This window comes from Herpailurus yagouaroundi, unplaced genomic scaffold, assembly GCF_014898765.1.
Source record: "Herpailurus yagouaroundi ecotype Mexico unplaced genomic scaffold, PumYag 182, whole genome shotgun sequence".
Lineage (NCBI taxonomy): Eukaryota > Metazoa > Chordata > Mammalia > Carnivora > Felidae > Herpailurus > Herpailurus yagouaroundi.
Genome location: NW_024412413.1, coordinates 48,415,073 through 48,426,664, shown reverse-complemented (window position 1 = coordinate 48,426,664; position 11,592 = coordinate 48,415,073). Strand labels below are relative to the sequence as shown.

The 11,592-nt window shown below is 36.4% G+C and overlaps 1 protein-coding gene across 4 annotated transcripts in view; it reads left to right on the top strand.

Moving 5' to 3' along the window:
- CPSF6 (cleavage and polyadenylation specific factor 6) overlaps nucleotides 1-11,592 on the top strand; it is a 34,270-nt gene that overhangs the window by 788 nt on the left and 21,890 nt on the right. For all 4 annotated transcript variants that reach the window (XM_040491463.1, XM_040491462.1, XM_040491465.1 and 1 more), the window contains exons 2-3: nucleotides 7,814-8,023; nucleotides 10,342-10,445. In XM_040491463.1, coding sequence (XP_040347397.1) covers nucleotides 7,814-8,023; nucleotides 10,342-10,445 — 314 coding nt within the window. The remainder of the gene's footprint in view (nucleotides 1-7,813; nucleotides 8,024-10,341; nucleotides 10,446-11,592) is intronic.

Here is an 11,592-nt window from a genome sequence, read left to right as displayed (position 1 = left end):
GGGCGCGCGCCGGCCGCCGCCTCTTCCCCGGCCCTGCAGCTCGGGCTCCGATTCCTCTCGTCGCTCCATTTTGTCTCCCCGGCCGCGCACGGTCGCCTCATGGAAGGCCGCATTCATGGCCCTTTGTATCCCGCGCGCCCAGTTTCCTGGGCTCCTGCTCGAGTTTGCGACAGGTTTCGGCGTGGCGCCTTCCTCTTCCTCCCTTCACACTTTCTGAAGGCGGCTTAGGTGTGGGCACGTTTGCAACAAGTCGTCGTTTGACTTTTGGACCATCGAGCGTGTTTAAAAATCGGTGCGTGGGCCGTGCTTCGGTGGTTCAGGTCTTGCAGTGCCGTTGAGGCCCAGTTGTTCTTGGCTTTTGTGATGAAAATACGTGTGAAGATAGGTGGCCTGAACCAAAAGGAAGACTTGGAAGCGTAGTGGTTGGATGGAAAAATAAGATGGTTGCTCACCAAGAGATAAGAGGAGTTGCTGAAATGAAGAACGTTCAGCCGAAATTCTTTAGTACGGTGTAAAAATAAAGGGTTGTAAATAAGACCCGATTTTCAAAAAGCAAAATGTTAGATGTCTTCCCAGGGATTTGCTTTACGTTTTGAAAGGTAGGAGAAAGTGAGAATGCAAGGTTTTTCCGGTATCTCACAAGCCACAGTTGACTAGAAGAACTAGCCGCGGAGCTGTGATGTCTGATGTTGGGCATCTTTGCAAAAGATCTCGTTTGTTACTAGAGTAGTGACGTGTAAGCTCTAAACCTGCTGTTCACATCTTTGCTGCCTTTATGTAGTAACACATTTTAAAAACTTAAATTGTGCCTAACTGTAGTGCACCTAAAAGCTTGTTTTTTTATGCTTTCCAGGTCTGTAAGAGAAGCTTAATACAGTGCTACTGGTTAATGCGTTTTTCTTTTTTGTTTTTTTTTCCTCCTACATTAGAGACTTATATATTTTTTTAATGCTTATTTATCTTTGAATGAGAGAGAGAGAGAGAGAGAGAGAGAGAGAGAGAGAGAGAATGAGAAAATATCCCATGCAGGCTCCCTGCTGTCAGCACAGAGCCAGATGCGGGGCTGGAACTCAGGAACCTGAGATCATGACCTGAGCCTAAATCGGAGGCTTAAGGACTGAGTCACACAAAAGCCCCTACATTGTTTGTGACTAGGGGCTGAAGAGTATTTAAAAGATAGGGAAAGCTAGAAATCCTTACTGTTTTTGTTTTCACTAATGACTTTGTGCCCCAGGTTTAAGTATTAGAAAAAAAAATTTTTTTTTCAACTAGCTTTAAATGTGTGCTACTCCCTTAAAAACTGGTTAGTGTAATCAAACGTTACGTTTTAAATTCTTCGTGCCTTTTATTGTGTTTATATTTTGGACATGTGATGCCTGAGTTGTGTCAGTGACAAACTAGAAAATTATCTTGAGTGCTACAGTCAGATTCTAATGCTTTTAAGGTCAGTAGACACAAGATCTCTAGGAAGTTTCTTTTTATTTATCAAATGGGCATAACATTCCATCTAAAAGAAGGCCATACCCACGAGTAAAGGAACAATTAAATGTTCAAGATTTCTTCATTAGCTTTTCCTACAAGAAAATACATTTGCTTTGCCTTTTTCCTTATGATAAAAGAAGAATTTGGGTACAATTTTAGAAACTGAACTTTCTTCAGGACCTCTCCATCAGAGATTTTTTTTTTTTTTTTAGGCTTTCACATACTTAATTTGGGATGGGCATTTCTCTAATACATATAGCTGGAAGGAGTGATAGACTTGTTTATCCCTGTGCAGTAACTAGTGCTGACTGAGCAGGAGGTAAGAAGAGATTAAAATTTTGTGGCCCTGATGAGGAACTATTTGTAGGGTTCTCTTAAAAATGTAGCTTTTTGTTGATTTGAACTTCTAGCATTTTATTTCACACATAGTTGTATAATTTTACCAGTAAATTTTTATACAGTACTTTTGAATACATTAATGGGATTAAATAGAGGCTTTGTTTTTGTTATTATTTTGCATAGCGTTGGCCTTTGTTATCTATTGCTTGCTGTGGTAATTCTTGCACAAAAAGATGGTTGGTCGTTTTCAAGGTTAATCCTCTTTTTTAAAATGTTACTGTCGTTGAAATATTTTTCTGAAATTTGATCAGAATTAGATGTAATACAGAATTATTCCTGATTGATTTTTCACTTTATTGTGAGCTGGCAACCTTCTTTCTACTGGTTGCTAAAGTAAATTATGACTTATTGTAGCTGAGTAAAGTGTTTTACTAAGTATAATCAACCTTGACTTATTTTGGCTTCTAAACTGCTGTAAACCTTCAAAAAAACTTTATTCTTCATGTGAGGTGCAGTTTAATTGCATTTGTATACTTTAAAATTCTCTGTAGTCTATTTTCCATTTTCTTCTGTTTGAAGTGATACTTATGAATCCTTTTTCAGGTGTATTTTATGAAGCTTTCTTTCTTTCATATTTCAAAAAATAGGAGACATCCAAGTGTCTTAGAAGAAACTTCAATTTGGGGATGGGGTTGAGAATAAGTTTAGTGAGACTATCGAGTTCCTTTCTTCACCAGATGAATTTAAGAATGGAGAATAAAGTTGGAGAAAGGGAGAAGGCACAAGGGACTTTGCTATTTTATGGGTGCTGTTTAGTTCTTAAATTGAAGGTCTTTGGATGTAACCAAATTGAGAACAGTTGCTCCAGTGGAAAGAGAACTACTTCCAAACCTCTACATTACTTGATCTGGAGTTGAGAAGAAAGCAGTTCTGTTTCAGTCTCTGTAGTATATGTCAGTCCAGTTTGAACTGGGATTTGTGTTCTAATGTGGTAGTTACTAGCCTACTATTTAATATAATTATAGACTTTTTTATTTTGACCAAGACTAAATAAATTTTTAAACTCGGTTGTTCAAAATACATTTCTTGATTATTTGTTATATGCCAACAAGGAGGGTTACAAAGTTCAGTAATCTCTACCCTTAGAATGCTCTGTAGTGGGGGTGAGGGACTCTACATAATTATAACATTCTGGCAGGTCATGTATTGTAAAACCCACTCCTTTATGTGTGTCTTTATCTGTAGCTTGTTTGTTGGTGGGGGGGGGCGGGTAAAAAAATTCTAGGAACCTCAGGAAAGTTTACACTGTATACACTGAAGTGTGTGTTTTGCTTGTTTGGAGATGAAAACCTCAGTATAGAATTTAGTTACTGATCTGTCTGCCGGTAGATCACTGATAGCAGTGCTTATTTAGTAATCTGACCACCCAGCTTTAAAATGAAAATGTATATAGGTTGTGGCTAGGGAAAAATTCATGTAGAAGTTAAGGACCTAGACATCCTCGTAAGTCAACTTGCCTTCATTCATGAGTCATTATACTTTATATTTAATCATTGTGTATTTGCTTTAGCCAGTTGTTTAGCCCATTTTGAAAAAAAGTTTATTGGACAAATGTCAGTGAAATCTTGTCTCTGATAAATTTATGTTTAATAGAATATCCTCAGAGATAAAACTGTGGTTGAGAATGAGGTAGGTAGAGATTGAGAAACCATGGGAGAAATATTAGGGGAACTAGAACTCTTAGTTTTATTATTTATCAGTGTAGTTTATCTTTATTTAAAAAAAATTTTTAATGTTTATTTTTGAGAGAGAGGGACAGAGGATGTGCAGGGGAGGGGCGGGGGGGGGGTGTGGGGACACAGAATCTGAAGCAGGCTCCAGGCTCTGAGCTGTCAGCACAGAGCCCCGACTCGGGGCTCGAACCCATGAGCCTTCAAGCTGTGAGATCATGACCTGAGCTGAAGTCGGCCACCCAACCAACAGAGCCACCCAGGCGCCCCATTTTATCCGTGTAGCTTTATCAGCTGCCTGTGAACTGTCCACTTTGTGGTTTATGTGGCATATTTTTAGTACCAAGTTGGCTTCCTTACTGTTAGCTGAGCTTTTTACAGGGTTTACAGACAAATTTTCAGATCTCCTCATACCGTAAGTAGATAAAAATCAGAAGATGATGTATTTTTTATAAAGATAAATATGTATTAGATTATCTGCTGTTGGATTTTGCATGCTAGTATTTTTCTTCCGTGGTATGGGATACATTTTGTAAATACGAACTGTAAACCTCTCCCTCCTTTATATTTCTCCAAATGGAAATGACTATTAAATTCCTTCCTTTTTTGTTTTTGTTTTTTTAATAGAGGGGCTTTGAAATAAGTGGCTCTTACTGTACCATGACTGGTATTTATATAATGCAGGAAAGGTATTATTACAATTTCAGATCACCAACGGCCACGTTGGGCTTATTAGGGAGAATGAAGAGTGTAATACTGTTATTCCATGGTCATCCCAGTAATAGTATATACAGTATATACATAAAATTAAAATTTTATTGGAGGTGATAAGGAAAGTATGTCTAAAGATAAGTCTTTGGAAGGAAGAAGATGGTGGTAATGAAAAAGTTAAGAAACATTGCCTTTAAAAAGGACCTAATAGAATTTTCATTATTTTACTATCCATGTTATTTTAATGTTTTCACTGATGTGGCCACAGCTACTTGTATATCACGTAGACTATAATCTTGAAGTATAAAATCTTGAAAGGATGCCTTGCCTTTATAATCCTTGTAGTAATTTAGAATGTAGGAAATGGAAAAAAATCACTTGGATTTTTTAACAAATCCGAAGAACTTTTATTTTACTGGAAGTTATATATAATGTGCAGCTCTGTTAGTAGATTAATTAGTATGAAAAATAGATAAAGACTGGGCAGTGTTTGGCATCTGAAATATTTCGAGGGGTTGTGTTGATTTGGGTTGGTTGGTTGGTTGGTTTTTGAATGCCATTAAAACTTCCTAAAGGTAATAATTTGAAAAGATTCTTTCCATAGTGGAACTTGACACTGTTGACCATTTCTCTATGACAAAGTAGAAGCTATTTTTTTGTTCAGTAGACATTCAGAGCTCACCTTTTTTTATATGACCTGTGATATTATGTTGCATAGTTACAGAATATGCATGCCCTCCCCCCTTTTTAAAGTGGGAACAGAAAGTAGATGTGGTGTTATCTTTTTTTATAATGAGGATAGATGTGATATGCTGAAGCTGAAGGAAGATTACTGACATTAAAAGAGTATATGCTGAGTTGCATTTTTAGTAATGGTAGCAAATGTATTTAGATTCATTAATATTTTTTCACCGCATTCAAATGCATACTGTTGGGGCTAGAAGTACAGGCTGTGGCCTTGAAACAAAGTGAAGCTAACTATTCCACGTGGATATCAAACCCCAGGACCCTGATCTCAATTAGCATCATACTTCAACCAATTGGAAGCAGTCCAACTACCAGACAAAATGGCTGATCCTAAATATTGATAGAATCATATCAATATGGAAAATTGGTTGGTGTCAACATAGCAATTTGTGGATGGACAAAAATAGTAATTGATTGTGATTCACCAGGTCAGTGTAGCTGCGATTATGCTTATAAATTATTGTCTACTTAAGTGTGTGTACATTTTCCAAGATTTACAACTAATGAAAAATCAAATAATGTGTTAACCTATTTCATAACCCTTTAAATAATCCTTGCATTCTTTTTGACTCTCCCTCAGACCATATATTGTGACTATAGTTTCTGCTAAGGAGAATGGAAACACAGCTCCCTTTGAATAATAATAGTAATAATAATAATTCCATTTGATAAAGTACAGAACCGGATTGCAGGAGTTTAAAATGCCTACTACCCCTTGTGGGAATCTTTTTAGTATCTTAAGTGTATGGAACCACTGCTGCCACCAAGCTGCCTGAAGCTTCAGCTACACTGAAACTTGATAACAAAAATTCATCCTCTTTTTTTCTAATTTTCACTGTCACTGCAATTGGAACATGTTACTTTAAGAAAAACTCAGTTAAGAAAGATTATTTTGATATTGCTGTACAAACAAAATTATGGCATAATTTAGTGACTTGTGGTCTTAGTTTCTGCCCATTGCTAAAGATGGCTTTGTTGTTTAACTTACTTTGAGATCTTGGATTCCTTATTAAATAAGTCTTAGAGACATTGGGCCTCATAACAAAATGTTATGTAAAGATGCTGTTATATAATTAGTAAATTGGTTAACTCGGTTATGCAGAAGGTTACCTGAAGATGACTTTGTAAATTTCAGATCCATTTGACTGTGTGTATAATTGGTATTTCCCCTTTTAGGTTTTTTTTTTTCTTTTTCTTTTTTCTTTAAAAAAAAAAATCTTAATTCTGATGCCCTTCTGAATAACAAAACAGCTATTGAGCTCTGTTCCCATGGGGCCTATGATAACAATATTTTGTTGATCTGTTTACAGTCATATTACAAATCCTGTCTGTGGGTCGTTCTCTATTGTAATAGTCCTTAAAACTATTAGAACTATTAGCTTCTCATTATGTGCCATTTATATAACATTTCATCCTTAATAAGTTATATTAATGAGAGCATATAGCTTATGTAGCTTATATCTGAACTCAAGTTTGTTTTATAATTGTAATTGCTTCTCTTTTTATTATCTGAAATATTCTACCTCATAAGAAAGATAAAATAGTTCACATTGATTTAGATACTTAGTGATGGAAGGAAGGAAGATAATAGTTTTTCTTTGGATTCTGGCTAGTCAAGCCTGTGGCCTTTACTAAAGGCAATTTAAGTGGGGTTGAGTGTTCTGCCAATGTCTGCATTTCATTTTTCTTGTACTTACTTAGGGTAGAACCTGCCTTTTTCCTTTTTCTGCTATTTACATATGTTTCTTTTTTGTTTCTTTTTTTTCTTACCATTTAGGCTTGTAAGGGGCATTCTGTTGGTGACACTCAATGGCAGAGCTTTACTAGATCCTTGTTCATATCACTTTTCTCTTGCTAATTGACTAGATATCTTTTGCTAAATTGACTGCAGATCTAAGAAGTCTAGTAAGCATTAACTCTTTATTGACTGAGAATAATGGAACTATCACTAGATACTAATTTGAATAGTCTTACTCATTTTATTTATAGTTTCTCTTTTCCTGTTGATTTGTTATGATTTTGGAATAATTTAGGTACCCACATTTCTTCATCCCTTCCCGTTGGCTTAGCTCAGTGTGCTTTTTTCTAAAACTAACATCTTTCACAGAGTTGAAAAACAAGATTCTGAGTATCATAGAAAATAATAGTTGTATTTTTCTGCAGTTAAAGATTTATAATGGATTTAAGTTTTGTTTGTGATATTTTTGTATTGTTTTTTAAAGTCCATCTATTTGCATTTATGTACTGTTATTTCTACTTTCAGAATATTGTACTTCCAAGAAAAGTTTTATATTGTTACTGTATTTTGTCTACGTATTCTTTTCCCTGAGGAACGTTATTTCCTGTATTATAACATATATCAGTGGGAAAATAGCATTTATTGTGTAAAAATTCACGTTCGAGGCACCATTCAAGATTACATCTATGGCCTAAAGATTTGTACAGAGATCTTTGGGGCTTTATTTTCTACTGGATTTTTTTTTTTTAATTTTTTTTTTCAACGTTTATTTATTTTTGGGACAGAGAGAGACAGAGCATGAACGGGGGAGGGGCAGAGAGAGAGGGAGACACAGAACCGGAAACAGGCTCCAGGCTCAGAGCCATCAGCCCAGAGTCTGACGCGGGGCTCGAACTCACGGACCGCGAGATCGTGACCTGGCTGAAGTCGGACGCTTAACCGACTGCGCCACCCAGGCGCCCCTCTACTGGATTTTTAAAACAAAATAGTTGAATGAATTTGTATTCTTATTATTTAGTGGTAGTCTGACTGTTGTATAATCTAGGGCATTATTTCTGTGTCTCAGGAAGCTGAATATGGTGGGCATGATCAGATAGATTTGTATGATGATGTCATCTCTCCATCTGCAAATAATGGAGATGCCCCAGAAGACCGTGATTACATGGATACTCTCCCACCAACTGTTGGTGATGATGTGGGTAAAGGAGCAGCACCAAATGTTGTCTATACGTATACTGGAAAGAGAATTGCATTGTATATCGGAAATCTGACATGGGTAAGTAAACTTAATGTATGAATTAAATTTATTGGTAGTTGATTTTGAATTGTTCACGTAGTTAATCTGTTCCATTTTTATAAAATAAAAATTTGTAGGGGAGGGTGGGTGATGGCATTGAGGAGGGCACCTGTTGGGATGAGCACTGGGTGTTGTATGGAAACCAATTTGACAATAAATTTCATAGTATTTTAAAAAATACTAATAAATAAATAAAATAAATTGTTGATTTGTTGCTCTATATACTTGTTTATGCAGTGAGGAGGGAAATACAAATATGTTAGAACATTATAAATTTTGTGGGTTTTTTTGGTGTTTGTTTTTTTTATTAAAAATTTTTTTTAACATTTATTTTTTGAGGGAGAGAGCAGGAGCGGGGTAGAGGGAGAGAAGGGGACAGAGGATCTGAAGCAGGCTCTGTGCTGACAGCAGAGAATCTGATGCAGGGCTCAAACTCATAAACTGTGAGATCATGACCTGGGCCAAAGGCAGACTCTTATCTGACTGAGCCATCCAGGGGTCCCTATTTTTTTTTTTTAATATTTATTTATTTTTAGGAGAATGCAGGCTGGGGTGGTGCACAGAGAGAGGGACAGAGGATCTGAAGTGGGCTCTGCACTTACAATCTGACAGCAGTGAGCCTGATGTGGGGCTCAAACTCACAAACCACGAGATCGTGACCTGAGCCGAAGTGATGCTCAACTGACTGAGCCACCCAGGTGCCCCTAGAACATTATAAATTTTAGATCTAGTTTTGAATTTTGTGGTCATTCAACTTGTTTTGGTAGAGATTCCAGTTAAATATAGTTCAGTTATCTTGAGTTTAAATGTAATATTCTTTTTAACCTATTACTACTATACTTACAGTATCCTAGAATACTCACATAAGGTCTGAAACCAGGATTCAGAACTGTAGGGAAAAGCACAGTACGACCCTGGTTTTTAAAAGCTTTCATTATTAGGGTCTCCTGGTTGGCTCAGTTGGAAGAGCGTGCGACTCTTGATTTTGGGGTTGTGAGTTTGAGCCCCATGTTGAGTGGAGAGATTACTTTAAAAAAAAAAGTTTTCAGCATCTAATTTATATTTCAGGCTTGTTGAGTTTCTTTCCTGCTTTTAATGTTTGTTTATTTTTGAGAGAGAGTGTGCGTGTGTGCGTGAGCAGGGGAGGGGCAGAGAAAGAGGGAGACAGAGAATCTGAAAACAGGCTCCAGCCTCTGAGCTGTCAGCACAGAGCCCAACATGGGACTCGAACTTGGGAATGGCGAGATCATGACCTAAACCAGCCAGGCTCCCCTCATCTCTCTTAGAAACATTTACTGCATAATTTGAAAGTTCAAAAATCGTCTATAAATTAACATTTGTCACCCTTCTTAAGTAGCATTTTATTTTTAAATGTTCACATTTTTAAAAAACGAACTCATCTCCATAATCATTCAGTCTGAGCAATTTTATAATATTGGAGACTGTAGCAGTGTAGTTGTGAGGAGTGTGATTGCTAAATAAAACTGAACCTTAGCTCCTCCATTTATTACTTTTGTGATCTTAGACAAGCCTTTTAACTTTTGTACCATGTGTGAAATGGGAATACTAACAGGACTTAATATAGGGTTGTTTTAAGAGTTAAATATCTAGTATAAAGTACATGATAGGTACTCAATACATGTGCCTTTTTTTTTTTTTTTTTTTTTTAAATCTTATACTCAAACATAAGGTGGACTTTGTTTCCCAAAGTAATTTTCCTTTAGGGAGAGAAGTGATAAGTGAGATTGGTTTTATTAAAAATGTAACGTCATAGCAGTTTGAAGTTGGGAGAGACCAGAAATTCTTTAAAAGTGAAAAAAGTCGGGGCGCCTGGGTGGCGCAGTCGGTTAAGCGTCCGACTTCAGCCAGGTCACGATCTCGCGGTCTGTGAGTTCGAGCCCCGCGTCAAGCTCTGGGCTGATGGCTCAGAGCCTGGAGCCTGTTTCCGATTCTGTGTCTCCCTCTCTCTCTGCCCCTCCCCCGTTCATGCTCTGTCTCTCTCTGTCCCAAAAATAAATAAACGTTGAAAAAAAAAAAAATTAAAAAAAAAAGTGAAAAAAGTCTTTTATCTCTAAGGATATATACCTTCTAATTTCTGAAACTTATCAAAGGATGAAGTTAATGTCCTCAGGTGCTTTTGTGTCATTTAAAAATTGGAGACCAACTGGCAAAATTGCACTTAGATTTGCACTGTTAATGGTCTTTTGTTTGTTCTGAGTTTACCCTTAAAAACTAAATTGAAACAATAAACATCTTGGTTATATTTTGATGGTTAATGAGGGGGAAATATCTTGCAGTGGACAACAGATGAAGACTTAACTGAAGCAGTTCATTCTTTGGGAGTAAATGATATTTTGGAGATAAAATTTTTTGAAAATCGGGCAAATGGCCAGTCAAAAGGGTAAGAATCTTGTTTTCATTTTTTTTCCTAATACGTTAGTAACTAGAGATTATAATTTTGGTAGTAGCTATTCTTAATGTTAACCATTCACACGCTTTATTATCCACATTGGCAGAGGGTTCTTGGGCAGAGATATGTACTTATTTTACTTACCTTGTGATCTAGCTCACTAAAACTAGTGAAACTGGAAGTGTGGACAGATTAGGTCTATTTAATTTTCCTGAGTTTTCTCTGTGGTTGAAATGACTTTTGAAATGACAGTTTGAAGAAGCATTATTATCCTGTGATTAAGGGATGGAGAAAGATGGGCAGCTGGAAAATAATGTAACGTAAATGTTTTGCTCAGTTTTTTAAACTTATTAAATTATATGAATGAGATAGGATCATTATAGGAATATTATAAAAAACAGATACCCAGAAGTAGGAAAATAAAAAGCTACAAGCTCACCATCCATAGGTAATCACTCTTAACATTTTAGTGAATATACTTGCAGGTTTTTTTCCTCATGCTTATATTTTTAGTGGAAAAAGAAGGAACAGGATTACAATTCACAGGTTTTAGAACATGTTTGGTAAAATGAGTTAAACGTACTTATCCATAAATGCACATCCTCTCTTATGTCTTCTTTCCATCATACCTTGTGTGTTATAGTAATTATTTTACCTGGCCCAAGCCATTATTATCTCTTACTCGAACTTTTGTAATAGCCTCCTACCTGTGTTCTTGCTTTCACCCCAAATCCCCTATGGCTTATGCTATTACAAAATGTAAATATTGGAAAAAAAGTGCCATCAATAATTGCCTTTTCAAATCTTCTAATGGCTCTCTATCACTAAGAGTAAAAGCCAGAATCTTAACTGTGGCCCTATAAGGCACTATATGATCTGTTTCCCCACCACCTGCCTGACCTTATTCCTACCACTGTTCACCTTCCTTATGCTGTTTCAGCAATGTTTGTCTATGCTGTTCCTCAAAAACACTCCTGCTTAGGAGTTTTACACCAGTTGTTTCTTATTTTTGGTTTGTTATATCCTCTAAATATCCACATGGATCTCTTTCTTTCTTTTTTTTTTTTTTAATATGTTTGTTTACTTATTTTGAGAAAGAATCCAAAGCAGGCTCCACACTCAGTGTAGAGCCCAACGC